The 17,905-nt window shown below is 34.9% G+C and overlaps 2 protein-coding genes across 3 annotated transcripts in view; one reads left to right on the top strand and one right to left on the bottom strand.

Annotated features, from left to right (window-relative positions):
* lsp1a (lymphocyte specific protein 1 a) overlaps positions 1-15,635 on the top strand; it is a 57,013-nt gene extending 41,378 nt beyond the window's left edge. Inside the window, exons 7-13 of one of the 2 annotated variants that reach the window (XM_056451561.1) lie at positions 132-175; positions 770-851; positions 4,715-4,855; positions 6,301-6,399; positions 9,524-9,616; positions 9,728-9,836; positions 14,887-15,635. In XM_056451561.1, the coding sequence (XP_056307536.1) occupies positions 132-175; positions 770-851; positions 4,715-4,855; positions 6,301-6,399; positions 9,524-9,616; positions 9,728-9,836; positions 14,887-14,912 (594 nt within the window). In that variant the 3' untranslated portion in view covers positions 14,913-15,635. The remainder of the gene's footprint in view (positions 1-131; positions 176-769; positions 852-4,714; positions 4,856-6,300; positions 6,400-9,523; positions 9,617-9,727; positions 9,837-14,886) is intronic. The other variant, XM_056451560.1, reaches the window with a different exon arrangement.
* prr33 (proline rich 33) lies at positions 11,364-17,558 on the bottom strand. Its single transcript, XM_056451559.1, has 3 exons — positions 17,367-17,558; positions 17,047-17,091; positions 11,364-14,604 (listed from the first exon to the last, which is right to left on the bottom strand). The coding sequence occupies exon 3, from the start codon at positions 14,587-14,589 to the stop codon at positions 11,659-11,661; it is 2,931 nt and encodes a 976-aa protein (XP_056307534.1). The 5' UTR covers positions 14,590-14,604; positions 17,047-17,091; positions 17,367-17,558; the 3' UTR covers positions 11,364-11,658.
* Positions 17,559-17,905: the final 347 nt, after the last annotated feature.

Raw genomic sequence — 17,905 nt, 5'->3', positions numbered from 1 at the left:
ACTCAATGATTCAGAGGTTCAATGGAGCAGGAAATTGTAGCTAAAACACATTTTAATTTAAAAAATAAACTTTGTTTTCTAACATTTTGGTAATATTTGTTCATTCTAAAGTGTTTTTGTTTACATTCCAGATAACTGAGAGGACAGAATCCCTGAATCGCTCTTTAAAGAAGAGGTAGGTTCATTCAGCAACATAAAACACTAATAAAACACAGTGAATGAGCATGTGTGAAATCTGTTTGACATTCTTGGTCTCTGAGAATTGCTGTATATTAAATGGCAGATTCTTGATAAAAACTTGAAAGTATTCTGGCAAAATGGCTGTTGTCTAAAAGTAAATATTGACATAGGTGGAATGGGTCGTTGTAATACTTTGTTAATCCATCGCCTTGTCGGCTATGATTTATGGGTCGACTAACTTTAACCAGATGTGGAGTGTATACTTTTACTGACTTTCTTACTGTCTAGTAAGATATTGCTGTGGATTAAAATACTTATCACCATATGCACACTAAAAGCTCAGGACACAAATTAATAATAGTATTTTCAATATTTTATTTTACCATATATCCTGTATTCATACATATTAAAATGTAAGAATAAACATGTTTTTATATTATAAAAATCATAGTTTAAGTGTTTTATGTAATTAGTTTTTATTTTAGTTTATTTTTAGATTTAGTTTTATTTTGTACAGTATTTTATACTAACTTTATTTTAAATACTGAAAGTGATGTCCATTAATCATGATTCTTTGTTTTGAAAACAGTAACAGTTTCAAGAAGACACAGAGACCTGTACTGCTGCCCAAGATTGATGACAAGCTGGAACAATACACACATGCCATCGAGGTTCCGTCTTATCTTGCTATTTGTTGTGCTTTTATGTGTTAGTTCTGTATAAACATTTAGAGTAAAAAATATTAATTATAAGTAATAATAATTAATTTAGCTACTTTAAGGAGTAATTAAACCTGTTGCCTTAAAAGTGCAAATTGAATTTTCTTCAGAAAGTTAGCAAATATTTTGTAACATGTAACTGTTAAAGATGTCATCAGATGTGCATTTTACACAAGTTGATATAATTCTTTAGGTTTTTAAATTCACTTTGGTTACATTTCTCAACAGTAGAGTAATCAAACACACTTTTTTACCTCCCTCCAGAGTACACTGTTTCTCCTAATATCTATTTCAATGCTAATGATCTGCTACTTTTACGCCTCTCTCTGATGATAAGCTAAACCAGCACAGCACACGTTTTGCTGTATGACTGACATGAAGGAGTATTTGAAGCTGTTTCCACATTATAAATGTGAGAAAGTGACAAACTTTCTCCTGTATAATGTATCATTGCTTGACAATGCAGCCCACCATTATCAATGTAAAATGTATTCAAACAAACATCTATAAATTTAAAAAGTAACACTGGTGCATTTAACAAATACTGCTAATTTCCTAGCTGGTTAAGGCTGGTTTATACTTCAGTGAAGAGTGATTGTCATGACCAATGGCGCCTGCCTTGTGTGTAGCTGTGCATTTATAATTCTGTGTGCTGTTTGTGTTGCTCTGCAACAACACTTCCGAAAGGCTAGCTGGCAGTGAGGTTTTAATGTTGCTCTGTGTCGAGTTTCTTCGTGGGTGTTTTGTTTTTTCTGAACGTTAATGATAACCTTAATGTACAAGTAGATAAAACTTGCTTATTCAGAGGCTAGAACCGGCTGACATGCAACAACTTTAATCATAAGATAAACACAAAACAAACATCTAGAGCTCCTCCACAGGACTTAACACTTGTAAACACTCGCTCCATCTGGCTCACAGCACCGCCCACACTCTGCACAGCTACCAAGCTGACCAATCACAGAGCTTGCGACGTGTAGTTGCATTTTTGAGAGGTGCGCGTCAGCTACGGCCAGGGCTATGCGACCGTGCGAAGGCTGCGCCCGACCATACGCAAGAGCTTGACGCAGAAGTATAAATCATCCACAGTACAACACCACACTAACAAACTCAGCTCTGCACATGAGTGATATTGATCTGATTCTGAAGCTAGCATTTGATAACCAAAGACAAATTATACACACACAAAAAATACTTCCATCTTTCAGACTAATTGTAGGTACAGCTACATTGTTTAAATGGAATGTTGATTTGAGTCCAACATCGAAATTGCCTGAGGTCATATTGTATAAATTACACACAAAATAACATTTTCGCCTATTATTTTTGGACATTCCTTTCATATATAAAAGTAACCTATTTAGCTGTTGCCTTTTCTGACGCTGGGATTCTGTGTAAGGACACCTGTGAACCTCTACCTCAGATCACAGAGCAGATGCTAGAATCACTTCATTGTTCAAATGCAAAGAATCATATTCTTTATCTCTTTGCTATATGTTTATACAAAGAGGTGGAGGTAAAGAGGAGGGTAGCACATATGAAGAACTATCTGGTTATGTTTAAATGGGCACAAAATTCAAACAGGGGTGCGTTTAACAAAACCATCGTTAGCCAACTTACATTGCAAGTTCCATCGTTACAAACATGGTTCGTTTATTTGCCGTTTCCCAAATTCATCGTTCCAACAAACATTCGCAAACTGCATCGCAAACTTGTACGCTTGCAACTACACTTCTGGAGCTGTAGTTAGAAACATAGTTCCTGGCTGTGTTCTATTCCCAGTTATGCCCCCCTATGCAATATTCATTTAGAAGATTCTACCATTTAAACTTGGAATGATTTTTTAAATAAAGCATTTCAGTCATCTTTCTTAGGTGTAATTTGCTTTCAAAGTATTTTTACAGTTCAGTTTTAGCCATCTTCATGTTTACAAATGCGCTCCCTTCGCAGTGCACTTTGAAATCATTGATGTCATTTTGAACACAGCCTCATGATGAAAGCTATAGGTGATTATTAATCTATAGGTGTAAAAGCGCTATACAAATAAAGGTGAATTGAATTGAAATGAATTATTAATAGGTGACCTATTATTTAAAAGCGGAATTTATGTTACATCGCCAAAGCTTCTGAAAACAGAAACTATAGCGTATGTTAATGCTTTTAATTTATAGTAAGTTATTTATTAAGTATCTGTACTGTATATGACATGGGCCTGTTGGTTAGCACATTTCTGCAGTGGTTTGCATGTGTCAAATTGTAAAAGTAGACTTTCCAAAAATAATAAATAAACAATATACTACTTGATAATAATAATAATAATAATAATAATAATAATAATAATAATAATAATAATAATAATAATAATAATAATAACAATAATAATAATAATTGTCATCATCATTAATATTATTTATTTTATTATTAAAGTAGGATTTTTTTCATTTGCTAATAAATAATAAATATTAAATTTCATTTTTTTTAATAAATAGCCTCATTATTTATTTATTTGATTTATATATGGAATTAGAATATGTGTTAGCTTTTGTGATGATTTTATGTTAATTTAGAATAGAATATGTAATGTTCTCAAAAATATTTGTAAAGGAAACACAAGCCCTATATGTGCTATTTGCATATAATTCAATTAATATGCAAAGCGAGTGCATGTTTTTAGCAAAATATTGGATTTTTTTAATGCGTGTGCGTGTAAAACAATAAAATTTGCACAAAGAAATTGTCAGAATCAGAATCAGAAAGAGCTTTATTGCCAGGTATGTTCACACATTGTTTTCGTGACAGAACTTCTACAGTGCAACAGGATTTCAGAGACAGGACCAAAAAACAGATAATAAATATATTTGAAAAATAGAAGTAAGTAGTGAATGCAAATGTACAAATTGACAAGTGTATGTACAGAAATATTACTATATCCAACGTTATATGTGCAGCTGTTATGTGCAAATTGGCAGGTAAAGTGTGTTGTTAAATAAGTGTATATGTTTATAAAAGTGTATGGCAAGTAGTGATGTTGGTTCCACAATAATTATCATCAAGTGATTTTGGCAGCCAGATTATGGGGTTCTTTTCTAAAGAGGTTGTTACTCCACCCCGTTTAGAGCATCATTATGAACGTTTTACGTTATAACTAACGTGGTCCAAACGATGGATCTGCAACAGGGAAACTCTGGGTTTTGGGAAACACTTGTTACTACATCGTTCTTTTCCCAACCAATGCATCGTATTATGATAGTTCAGCTGAGGGTTCATCGTTGTTTGTGAAATGCACCCCTGGTCAATTATGGCACATAAATACACTCAAACAGTTTATATAAAAAAGCTCTTTTTCTTTTAAACTTTTATGAGCTGGAAGACAGGAGAAACTTGACTCAACACACAAAGCACTACAAAAATAAATATGTAATCTGATGTCAACATTAAATTGACTTATCAATTTTTATGATTATGCTTATAATAATTTTAAGGCCACAGTTTTATTCACTTTTTTTAATTAGATTATTACTTTAAAAACAACAGGTTTGCTCACTTTTTTTAAGTCAACTAAATGTTGTATACATTGTATACAAATGTAGTTTACATTGTATTTTAAGTATCAAATGCTTTGTTTAAGAATGATCTTTAAAAGTTCAAGTTTTATTTAAAGCTTTCAGGTCTGTCTCTGCCTGCAGTCAGATTAGATGGTTTATGTAGAGTTTCATTGATGCCTCCAGAGGCATTGTCTTGTTATATTTGCGGCACTTTCTTGAAAACAATGTATTCCTCTGATTCACTGATCCTGATCATCAAATGTGTTTCAGATCTCTTCTAAAGAAGCAAAAACACCTAAGTCAGCAGTAGTGGACATGCCCTGTGTCTCTGCTCCGGTGGCCTCCAAAAAAAATCTGTTTGAAGGAGGGGAAGCCTGGGGTCAAACCAGTCTAAAGGGAACACCTTCTAAGGTCAGCAATCAGAGATGTTCATTTTTGACTCACACCCACAGTGAAACCTTTGTCTTCATTCACTCCACTGGTTCTTGTTAACATGAACACTGTCAGTCTGACCATGTGAGAAAAGACTGCAATGGAACCAAATCCTGAAGGACTTGTTTATTTTAGTCTAATATCTACACTGTAAAAAAATTATGTGATCAATTAGTCATGACAGCATATGTTTTTAGTTCATTGTAACTTTATTAAACTAAGTTAATCATGTTCTAACTTAATTTTATAAGTTATGCAAGCTGTTTTAAGTCAGGTTAACATAATTTAAGTTCAATGGACTCATAATATTAATTTGATTCAGCTTAAAAATTTAAGGCAGGATTTTTTGATGATGAACGATTTATAATTGTGAATAACTTTAAATAATTACAGTTTCCACTTTCCAATTTCCACTGCTTGAATTCTGTACTCAATGATCCAGTCACAGAGGTTGAATGGAGCAGGAAATTGTAGCTTTTAACTTAACTTTGTGTTCTGGAAGTCATTCATTGGTCATTTTTGTAGTGTTGCGATAGCGTACTGATTATTTAAAGATTTAATTTAAAGAAAAAATTATAAAAGAGGACTATTGGGGTATTATTGTGATAATGAAGTGCTAAAAATGTTTTTTTTTTTTAAATTGTGGAAACAATCCCTGTTAATGCAGACACAATGAACTGACAATATTCTGTATGTATCATGAATGTTAGTCCAGTCACTTTGTAAAGAAAAAAACAAATCTGCAGTCATAGTCTGCCATTGCTAACAAGGATTTTTTTACAAAATCAATCATGTTTTACACAAACACAACAACAATTTAATTTCTTAAAGACAAAAAAAAACATTTTCAAAAAGTTTGCATTTGCATTTTTTGCCCCTAAAATGTTGTCTATATGCCTAAAAATTTACTATCTTTATTTAAAAACTATGGTGTAATGTCGCCTTATGCTGTATTTTAATCCTGATTGAAAGTTAGTGGATCTGAAACATGTCAAACTAATAAGAAATCATCTTTATGCATGCTTCTCAGCATTATGAAGGAAAACAGTGATGTCAGGGCACTTCTATTATTACTCTGAATGAGTATCAGATTGTGCAAGCATGGAGGTCACGAGGCGGCCCCAGTGTTGGAGCAGCAGCGTGAGATAGGTCATGTAGTCATGTAGTGTGGAACAACATCTGTTCTTTACACTTTCTCGCTCACACTATCAGTTTGCCTGAGTCTGACACATTTAAAGATCCATCAGTGGGACGCTATTGAGTAAGAATTCTTGGGAAACATCAGCCAGATCAATCACGGCTTTGTGAATTCTGCCTGATTGCATATACAGTCAAGCAAGAACCTAAACATACCAAAAACAAATTCTTCGCACCATATGCTGTTCTACATGTGTGTACATTTATGTTTGGTTTTATATTTTTAGGATGCCGACTGTGTAAAAGTAGGTGTAGCGAACCTGATCAACCATTGGGTAAAAGGAAGTCCGGAAGGTGGGAACAGACACTCCCCTTCTGCACCATCTGTAAGTCTATTAATGAATATGCAATGATTGGATAGCAAAGAAAGAGCTGGCCAGAGATTTATGGATTGGTAGTATGTATTTATATATATGTATATATATATATATATATATATATATATATATATATATATATATATATATATATATATATATATATATATATATATATATATATATATGTGTGTGTGTGTGTGTGTGTGTGTGTGTGTGTCTGTGTGTATGTATGCATGTGTGTATGTATGTATGTATGTATGTATGTATGTGTCTATATTTGTATTTAAATATAGTCGAAAACATATATACACTGTAAAATCACAAAATGGTTAATGTGTTGTGCCACCTTGTGGCAGAAGGATCTACTGCAACTTTCCTATTCATTTTCACAAAATCCAGTTCATCAATCACTATGCCCTATAAACTGCAGTGTTCTGTGATGTGGATATGCGGTTTACAATGTTGGCGGTTAAGGTCTAAAGAAAAAAAAAACCTTCAGTTCATTATTTCCAGATGTAAGGAACATTGTTTCTATCAAACGTAAGCGTTTTTAAGAGAAAACATTGCCTGTTTCTGTCTTTAGGAAAATTATTGGGCTGCGTGATCTTTGAATCATTATTGAATGATTCTACATACCTTTAAAATTAGGTATAGTTTACCATGACAAGCCTCTAGTTTATGTTGAACAAATCTTCCAAAATCATTTACTCTGCCTTATGTTGGGTGATATTCAGTGTTCGTGGAAGACAAAAGGAGTACTTCTATAGACTGTGCTTCTTTCTTTTGTGTTTATTTTTTGTATTTAACTGTTAAAAGAGACTAGAGCTTTTAAGATGAACAAAAAACACTATAAAATAGCATTAAAATAATCCAGAAGAGTTGTGCGATGCATTTCATATCTTCTGAAGTCATGTGATTGCTTTGTTTGAGAAACAGGAAAATTATACCCGCTATTCATGTAAAATCTCTGCGTCAGCCTGATCATTTGTCTTGTTTATTACAATTTTCTGGAATAATCTGTAATGGCCAAATTGTGAATCATTCTTAATCATTCTAATCATTCTTTTGAGTTAGATTCTGTGTTGGCCTGACCAGGGGTACGTTTCCGAAAACTATCATTAGCCAACTAAGGTCACAAGTTTCATTGTTACAAACGTAGTTCGTTTATTTGCCGTTTCCCAAATCCATCGTTCCAACGAACATTCGCAAACTGCAAACTTGTGTACTTGCAACTACACCTCTGGAGCTGTACTTAGAAACATAGTTCATGGCTGTGTTCTATTCTCAGTTATGCCCCCTATGCCCTATTCATTTAGAACATTCTAACATTTAAACTTGGAATGATTTTTTAAATAAAGCATTTCAGTCATCTTTCTTAGGTGTAGTTTGCTTTCAAATTATTTTTACAGTTCAGTTTTAGCCATCTTCATGTTTAAAATTGCGCTCCCTTCGCAGGGCACTTTGAAAACATCGATGTCATTTTGAACACAGCCGTGGCTCGTGACGAAAGCTATAGGTGATTGTTAATAGGTGACCTAAGTCTTAAGTATCTGTACTGTATATGACATGGGCCTGTTGTTTAGAACAAAAGAAGTTCTTCTCTAAAGAAGTAGTTACTCCACCCCGTTTAGAGCATAATTATGGGTCAATAAACGTGAACCCATGAATAACGTGGTTCAAACGATGGATCTGCAACAGAGAAACTACGGGTTTTGGGAAACACTCGTCACTACATTGTTCTTTTCCCAAACGATGCACCCCTATTCATTTAGAAGATTCTAACATTTAACGTTGGAATGATTTTATAAATAAATTATTTCAGTCAACTCTCTTAGGTGTAATTTGCTTTCAAAGTATTTTTACAGTTCAGTTTTAGCCATCTTCATGTTTAAAATTACACTCCCTTCGCAGGGCACTTTGAAAACATCAATGTCATTTTGAACACAGCCGTGGTTCATGACTAAAGCTATAGGTCAGGCATGTCCAAGCTCGGTCCTGGAGGGCCGGTGTCCTGCAAAGTTTAGTTCCAACCCCAATCAGACACACCTGGGCTAGCTAATCAAGCACTTACTAGGCTTTCTAGAAACATCCGTGCAGGTGTGTTGAGGCAAGTTGGAGCTAAAATCTGCAGGACACCGGCCCTCCAGGACCGAGTTTGGACACCCCTGCTATAGGTGATTGTTAATAGGTGACCTAAGTCTTAAGTATCTGTACTGTATATGACATGGGCCTGTTGTTTAGAACAAAAGAAGTTCTTCTCTAAAGAAGTAGTTACTCCACCCTGTTTAGAGCATAATTATAGGTGTTTTACGTTATAACTAACGTGGTTCAAACGATGGATCTACAACAGAGAAACTACGGGTTTTGGGAAACACTCGTCACTACATTGTTCTTTTCCCAAACGATGCACCCCTGATCTGGTTCTTGCATTGAACTTAATTTACACTGTAATAAATTCCTAGAATTTTACAACATGTTACTGTAATTTTTCACAAATTACATTAGCGTTACTTTGCAGGATTAACTGTTAAATTTTACGTATTCAGAATTTTATTGTGAAATTAAGGCAGGCATCATGTTTACAGCAAATTGATGTAAGAATGGCTATAACTTTTGCATGTTAGTTTTAGGAATTCAAACATTATTAATATTTTATTCAACATAGAAATTAATACACATTAACGTTTATGCTAGTACAGGCACTTTTTATATTTAAAAATATTTACAGAATTATGAAGTACCTCACAGTAATTTACTCTGAAAGTTATGCAATTATTAGCCAGTAGTTTACTGTAAATTTAAGGTCAATTATTTAACAGTGATGGTAAGCTATTAACTTCTCACTGTTTACTGACCCTCAAGTTGCTCCAAACCTTTCTGAGTTTTTTTATTCTGTTGAAGACTAAAGAAGATATTCTGAAAAAAAGCTGTAACATACTGGGAAAAACTTATAGTACTGTATAAACATCAGAGGTTTTTCAGCAATCTTCAAAACATACGTTGTGTTCAACAGAGCAAAGAAAAGCAAGTAGGTTTGGAACAAGTTTAAAGGGATATGATACATCATGTATTGAGTGATGGACGTAGTCTTGGGAGATTTTCAAGCATGCTTTCTCATGTCCATTTCCAGGATGTCAAATCTGGAGGTGTTATGCGGAAAAAGAACATGTGGGAAATTATCGGAGAAGGTTCTGCAGCGGAGAGATCAGGTCTGGGAGGAAAGGTAAATATTCAGATAAGCATCATCATTGTTAAAACACACATTGATAAACATAGGGAAATGATAAATGCATTGCTTAACACCTCCTCCACTGTTCTTTCACCTACCTTTTAGGTCTCCTCCTCGGGCAAACGGTACAAGTTTGTTGTGACAGGCCATGGCAAATATGAAAAAATTCCCGGTGATGGTGATCATTACAGTGCTTACCCAAATGGAAAATCAAGTAAGACCCTTTCTTCTATTTTACATAATGTACTACATTTTTGAACCTTTTTCTATTAAACATTAACAGTTATTTCAGTTGTGAGTTACTGCTTGTTATATTTACATGAATAAATAAACAATATGAAATAAAACGCTTCACAAAAAAAAAAAATGTGGTGAGTTTTAGGTATAGATGCTAACAAGTTATTAGGCTTGTATCAAATTTCATAACAGGCTAGCTAAGACTATATTTATAATACTAAATATTTTAACATTGTAAAACAAAAACAAAAAAGTGATGTTATTCATTTCCTTACAAGTTTAAGCATGCTTTTTTTTCATGATAGGCCTAAAAAGATTTTAAACTCACCTAATTCATTCAACTGTAAAAAGTTACTAGTTGATTGTACTTTAAAAAGTGAGTAAACACGTTGTCTTAAAATTATTAAGTAAATGATAAACCGTATAAACCTTAAGTTAAATCAACATAACAATTGCAAGTTACAATGGGTTTACTTATTTTTTATATCCATTTTATATTAAGTCTTGCAGTGTGCATGTTTTTAGGCTTCTGGCAATATTTTTAAAACACACTGTACTGTGCATCACAGCAAGCTGCTAACACAATGCAAATATCTTCATTCAGTTAATGTTATAAAAAGAAAAATATTGTCACTCAGAACAAGTATTTTATTAGAAAAAATATATATAAAATAACATTTAATCTAGTACAGTGAACTTATAATGCAAAGCATTATACACAACTGTCAGGAAGGAAAAAAAAGATATTTTCATTCTGACAGTTTCTGCAACAAAAGATAAACATGCAAAACGGCCAAGGCTAAAATTGAACATTACCTAAGCCTGAAATGAAAACATGCATGTGTTGACAATCAGCAATCACTGTTATTCATCTAATCATGTCGAAGCAATGGAAAAGAAAACCAACTTTAGGGCTTTATCAGTAAAAGCTATTTGTCAACAATGAGAACCATGTTTGCCGTCTGCAGAGTGCACCATGCCTTGCTCAGTACTAATAAGGCAAAGCAAAATTTTAAATCTTACCATACTTACTGTTTACATGTCTTTCTTATACCATCTCTTCATTCTTTCTTATCTGGTTATCTTATCCACTTGCTCAGTCATCTAAACCACGCTCAATTGTTCCTACACGCTTAACTTCACGTAATTATATAGCTTATTCTGAAAATATTTTTAATGCAATTTTATCTACATTTTACCTTCATTTCATGCTGTAAGCACTATAGAATACTGGCTGTGGATTTAGTTTTTCCTGTGAAAAATCCATTTTGTATTTCATTATATAAAAAAAAAATGCAATAAGGCAACCTGATATTTTAGATACCTAAAAACGTCACATATTGCACATTTTCATAGCCAGAAATACTCTCTTAGTATTTTGTCTAGTGGCTGGATTGAGTCAGTGTAGTTCTTTACACTTAATTGTCTTTCTTTTCAAGTATTTAAGTATTATTTATAAATATCAATACATTACATGCTTATAAAGAAATTGCAAGATTTGAAATCCTTAAGCAAAATGTCTTTAATTTAAAACTTTCAAAAAAAAAAAAATAAAGCTTTTTTTTATTCTTCTAAGTAACTAATTAAATGCCAATTGACAACTGGGCAATTGCTTCAATATTACAAATTAGTTATTGTGCATTTGAAAAATGGTTATTTAGTTCGTTTGCCAACTGATCTGTTATAAAGTTATAAAAGTGTAAGCTAGAAGTAAAGAATGGGATTGGATTATAAACAGAACTCTACCGATGAATTTAAAACTAACAACAAATATTTATGTTATCCGTCAAGTCAGTGGTTTAACCACTGAAGCCTTTGGCTGTTCTATTAAAGTCTTTTGGTTCTTCATCTTTATTTTTACGGCCTATAAGTCCCATTTCAAAAACTGTTGCAATCTTTGTTGCTGGTCGTGAAGCTGCTTCTCTTAGTCGTCTGGCATCAAACCGTGGGCTATACAGGAGAACAGGCAAACGATGTGCAAATGTGGGAATCTCTTTTGGCGTCTTTTGTTCTGCCTCCATCATCTTTTGCTCCTCGGTTTTATTTGATTCTATTTGTTGCATTATGTTCTCTTCGGTTGAGAACATTTGGAAGAGGACAGCATCCCACATTTTCGTTGCTCTAGGGGGGTCTTTACTGCCCTGGCTCTCACTAAGCTTAGCTTTGTCTTCAGGCTTATTTTGCATTTGCTTTTCATTTTGATCAGTGGTGGCAGGGACATCTTTCTCTGACCCAGGCTCTGTCTCTGGAAACTTGGGTTCCTCTACATCAACCACCATATGTTTCTTAAGACGAGACCAGCCACTGAGCTTTGACTTCATTCCTTTTGGTTTCTGCATCACCTTCAAGAGAGACTCTGCAGGAAGAGAGGATCCTTCATCTTTCTCCTTCTTTTCCACTGCAGGCTGGATCTCTTCTTGGGGACTAGCTTTTGTGTCCACTTTGTCAACCTTCTCAGGTTGAGCGTCCTTTGTTTCAATGTCCTTTTGGTCTTTTGGTTCAGCCAAAGGCTTAACCACATCTTTAACCTCAACCTTTTCCGGAGGTTTTTCAGAAGCAGGTGTAAGTTTCTGCTTCTTAATTCTCTCTAACAGAGACATTTTTGCCTCTGTTGGCTTCTCTGATTCTTTGGTAGGTATGGCATTTACTTTACCTTCCGACACTTTTGAAAGTGCTGGCTTGTCCACATCTTGGTCAGACAACAGCACAGCCTTACTTTCTGTTTTAGTAGTTTCCTTCACAGTTGGAAGGGCTGGTGTCATTTGGGAAAGTCTGGGAGACCCATAGGTTGGAGTTCTTACCCTTGGAGTCACGGTACTTATTGCCACTGCTTTTGCTTCTGATGATGGCGTGTCAGCTACAAATACCACAATAGTTGGGATTTTAACATCAGCCTTTTTTGCTTTTAATTCTGGCACAGGTTGCTTAGGAATGTCCCCTGTAGTGTTCGAAATGTCTAGAAGTGAAGGCACCACAGTGATTTTATCTTTGACAACATCCGTCTGAGGTGGCTGGACTTTAACTTGTTTTTCAGAGTTTTTATTAGGTGTGGTCACATTTTCATTAGCTTGAGGTACTACTGGTACTTGTTTGGGAAGGTGAGTTGCTTCTACACTTGGTAGAACAGTTGGTGTTGAAATGCTAAAGCTGGGCGAGAAACTCTTTATTCCTCCATGGGCTGCATATTCAGCAGGTGTCAATCCATAATAGGCTGGTTTGGATTTAGGTGCTGTTGGTGTTTTGGGTCTTTGACCTGCAAATGGAGGGACTTTAGATAATGGCCTTTGATAGTCAACTGAAGATAAATGAGTTTGTGTGGGTTCAATTTTGAGTGTTGTTGGGGTTTCCTGCTTTGGATGCTCATTTGCATTAAGGTTTGGGCTTTCCTGTATTTGGGTTTTTGGCTTTGAAGACTCAAGCTTTGGGAGGTTTTCTGAAAGGGTCTTATCCAGTTTTTCTTTTAAGGGTTCAGCTGATTTAGCATCTATGTCCCCATTTTGATATATTTCTGAATGACTGGTGCCATTAACCTGAGTTGAAACTTTATTAATTTCATCACGTGGACCAATCAAACTTGAAGTTGGTGTTTTGGATCTTCTGCCCTCCATATGTACAGGAGACACAGCAAATAAAAGTGGATTTGGTCGTGAAATTTCAATCACAGATACTCTAACACGTGACACATGATCTGAGGGTGTCTTGGGTCGCCCCATAGGCGTTCTTATTGAGATCAAGTCATATGTTGGTGTCTTTACTCTTACTGGTGTTGTAACCCCTTTCGGCTCAAGTGTTGAAGTTGTACCCTGTTTTGCCTCAAGTGTCTCTGTTCCATTTTGTGTAATACCTGAAGCAGAAGTACTGACTCTTTTCATTTCAGAAGATGGAATCGTCTCTTTCCTGATTTCAGAAGTTGGAGTTTTCTTAATTTCAGAAGTTGGGGTTGTCATCCGCTTGATTTCGAAAGTTGGTGTTGTAGCCTTTTTGATTTCCCTGGTTGGTGTTCGGTCTCGAATTTCAGATGTTGGTGTCACTATTCTTCTAACCTCAAATGTTGGTGTTGGGCCTCTCAGTAACTCTGCAGTAGGTGTTTTACTCCTTGTTGTTGATGTATAAGGTATTTGTAAAACTACTGACTTAGCAGTGTAATTGGTGATTTGAGGGACTTCAAACAACGGCTTTGCTGCTCTAGGAACATTTAGCTGAGGGCTTGGAGTTTTAGAGGTAATTACATGGGTCGTAAGAGCTGAGCTGACTTCCGCTCTTTGTGAAATTTGAAGAACAGTGATTGGAGCTGTAACATGTATGTCAATTCCTGGCGAGGCTGTGTATGTGGTGTGGCCGGGAGCCACATGTGTTTGTGGCGAAAATCTTGTTGTCTGGCCATAAGTGAATCCTCTGTGATGAGGATAAGGAGACGATACATGCTGATATAGTGGTCGGACGTTGAAGCGTGGATGTACCGTGCTAATATAGAAAGGTGTCTCTGGAGTCTTAGGAGGAGTTGAGTGATCGCTGTGCTCCAGGTCAGGGCTTGCTTCATTTACTGGAGAGAGGCTTGAGCGGAAGGGGGCTGATGGCTGTAAGGCTTGGGCAGCAGCTTTTTTCTTTGCTGTTTTTTTTTGTAGTTTCTGGAGCCGGACATTTTCTTTTCCAGGTTTGGGAAGCAAAGGTGGTGGGTACTGCTGGGAAAGCAGGCCTGCCTGGGTAGCCTTACCGATATTGACAGCCATTAAATCTTCAGCCCCCTGAAATAAATAATAACAGATATTACGTATTTTGAACATGACAAGCGTCTTGAAAAATATCTAGTCAAATATTATTTACTGTCATCATGGCAAAGATAAAATAAATCAGTTATTAGAGATGAGTTATTAAAACTATTATGTTTAGAAATGTGTTGAAAAAAATCTTCTCTCGGTTAAACAGAAATTGGGGAAAAAATAAACGGAGGGGCTAATAATTCTGACTTCAACTGTATATCTGCAAATAAATGTGTTCACTAATATTGTTTTCCCTCTCTTTTTTAGGTGACTTATCCAACGATGACTTGTGAAGAAAACATGATTCACAAAGAACATACATTAACATATAGATTCAATCGATTAAGGAAGAAACAGTTGCATTGCATTTTATTTGGATTTCTGTCTTTAATTTCTGATGATGAAAGCAGGATGTAGAAATGTTTGTCACATTTACAATGCAAAAAACAAACTTATTGTCAGATATCTGATCAAATTCCACAGAATATAAACTTGTGGTTTCTCTTTTTCTCTGAATTTTTCTGCAGTATCTGTGCTGATATGCTCATATTAAAGATGTATGTTAGTATGAGCTGAATGTGAACATCAAATAGATACAGCAATTACCATATTTGTCATGTTTTTATATTGATTACTTATGCTATTTTTATACTTTGACCATTTGTGTTTACATTTATATAGGCTTTGATACAATTAAATACAATTAAATAGTAGAACAATCCAACACAAGTCATTCTTGCATTGTATTCTAAGTCATTATCAATCTTTGTTTTGCCTTGTCTTGTTATATAATTGTCTTATCTCTGCTCTTGTTCGTCATTGTATTGTGTAATCAGCTACACATTTTGTTTTTCAAGAAAACACTGGAATTAGTCCATTTATCATATTTATATTATTAATATAAACCTTTGTTTGTCCAATTAAAAGCTTTTTTCTACAGATCGGTATTGAGAATGGTTATAATAAGAATGTGATTTGTAGCCCACTATCGCTTGTTATTTTCAATAAATTTGATATTTTTATGATTATTATTATTGACTTCTGTCTGTGTGTGTGCGACATGTTGAAATGCAGTAATTTTCTTCAACACGTCTAGGGTGGCTCCTTGGCCTAATTTTAGGGTGAAAGCAAATGAGCCGGTCATCTGCTTCGAGTCACACAGTGTGGTGCCACTCTCCACCCTCGCTGTAAACCAATGCCAAGTGATCCGGAGGCAGCCGCTGCTTTAAACATAGGCGGGACAACTACATTAAATTGCGTAATAAATCACTGAAAATTTACTACCAATCAGATTCAAGGGTGTCTGTTGACGCACAAGCATAGATCATATATCACAGAGTTGTTTATAATTTATTTCATACCATATTGAATTGAAGTTATACGTTTAGTAATCTATTTTGCTATAAAAATATAATAAAAATACTATTATAAAAATGTCGCAACTATCTTATTTCTGAATTATTAAATACACGAAACACTCATTAACCTGGCGCATTTATGGAATTGTACAGATACAAAAGATGTGAATACATGATGTTATATGAATTAAAAACAAAAATAAGCATAGACTTCACTGATTTTAGCGACTTCTGCTTCATGAGTAAATGCATCTTCTTTCAGCAGTCTTTAAATATCCGACTGCTACACTGCAAAAAAATTGCTTTTCTTACTTAGATGTCTTGTTTCTAGTCCAAATATCTAAAAAAAATGTAATCAAGAAGAATTTTCAAGACAAGCAAAACATATTGTCTTGTTTTAAGAAATAATATGCCAAATTGAAGTTAGTTTTTTCTTAAAAAAAGCAAAATAATCTGCCAATGCAGTAAGAAAAATAATCTTATGTCAAAAGGAAAAGCAAGATTATTTTGCTTACCCCATTGGCAGATTATTTAGCTTGTTTTAAGGAAAACCGATTAAATATTGGCATATTATTTCTGAAAACAAGACATTATGTTTTGTTTGCCTTGAAAATGCTTCTTGATATAAGAATTCTTAGATATTTGGACTAGAAACGAGACAAAAAAATCCAACTAAGATTAAACCCAACTTGCAGTGTATAAATTAAATGCAACACAAATGCTTTAAATGCTAAGCAAAACGAATAATTCTGTACCTGTATAAGACACAATAAGTTATCAATAGTGCAAATGTAGGCCACCTGTAGGAACTTGTAAAAGAAACCTCCAGCCCAGAGTGACACACAGAACCATATGAGAGGAGGTCATCCTTTTAAGGCACTGGTAGGCTGGGCAGTTTGGAGAATTTCCAAGACGCAAGTTCAAAAGAGGAAAGGGCAAGAATAGCAAAGCAGTAAAATCATGCACAGCATAATTGCTTCTTAGCAACCACCTGTTAAAAAAGGCATTGTACATGTAATGATATATGCTCTATGTGCCTTCAAGTGTAAAAATAAAGATAATAACTTACCACCAGATAACAGAAGACAGTTGAAGACACTTCAGCCAAGGTCCCCTATAAACATAAACATGCATAATTCATTTTGTATTTCATTCAAAATGGATTATATCATTGTACAGAAATGCATAAAGTAAACATTAAATGTGGTTAGAGCGTTATATTTTACTCCCTGTACCAAAAGCCTCCAAAGACTCAAGTTAGCTTGCAACAAATTGCTAACCCTTTCCCCAAGGGACAGAAATGGTATGCACACCCAAACTAGACATTCCTATAATAATAACCAGACCAAAATATCAGATTTCAAGCAGTTTTTGTAGTGGTTTGTATACCTGTGTGTCTGCTGTTCAGGGGTGTCCGGCGGCTGCCTGCTTGTCCCAGCTTAGACTGTCAGAACGGGAGACTCATGTTGAGTTCAACTATTCCCCCTTCCTTCAAATGGAAGGCACAGGCTCCATAGCAGTCCAAAAATAAAACCCTGAGTCTGTTACTCAGAATGCACACTGACTGGTGACGGTGTAGAGGGAACCGTCACCGAAGCAGGGGGGATCCAGGTCACCTTAGATTTGCCCCCCTTCCCCCATGGAACCAAATGCACACCCTTATTTCCACAATCTACTAGGACAGCGCCCTCTGCTGTCAAGAAGAAACATCATTAATAGTCAAAGAACATGTTGCGTTGATTTTCACATGGGGCATATCACAATCACTGGTAAAACAAGCACAGAAAGGAACAAGCTGTTGGAATTAATAAGTTTATTATATATAAAAAAATATGTAGAATAAGGACCTATGTGAGTGCATTGATTTTTTTTAACAATTTGATCCACTTATTTTTGTATTCAAATTTAGCTGAAACTTAAACCTGTGA

Source organism: Danio aesculapii, chromosome 25 (genome assembly GCF_903798145.1).
Source record: "Danio aesculapii chromosome 25, fDanAes4.1, whole genome shotgun sequence".
Classification (NCBI taxonomy): domain Eukaryota; kingdom Metazoa; phylum Chordata; class Actinopteri; order Cypriniformes; family Danionidae; genus Danio; species Danio aesculapii.
The sequence above is the reverse complement of the archived record's forward strand: the minus strand, read 5'-3'. Positions and strand labels throughout refer to the sequence as shown.

What these genes read in the sequence shown, in the direction of transcription:
- prr33 (XM_056451559.1), bottom strand. Translation starts at nt 14,589, where the DNA reads ATGGCTGTCAATATCGGTAAGGCTACCCAGGCAGGCCTGCTTTCCCAG.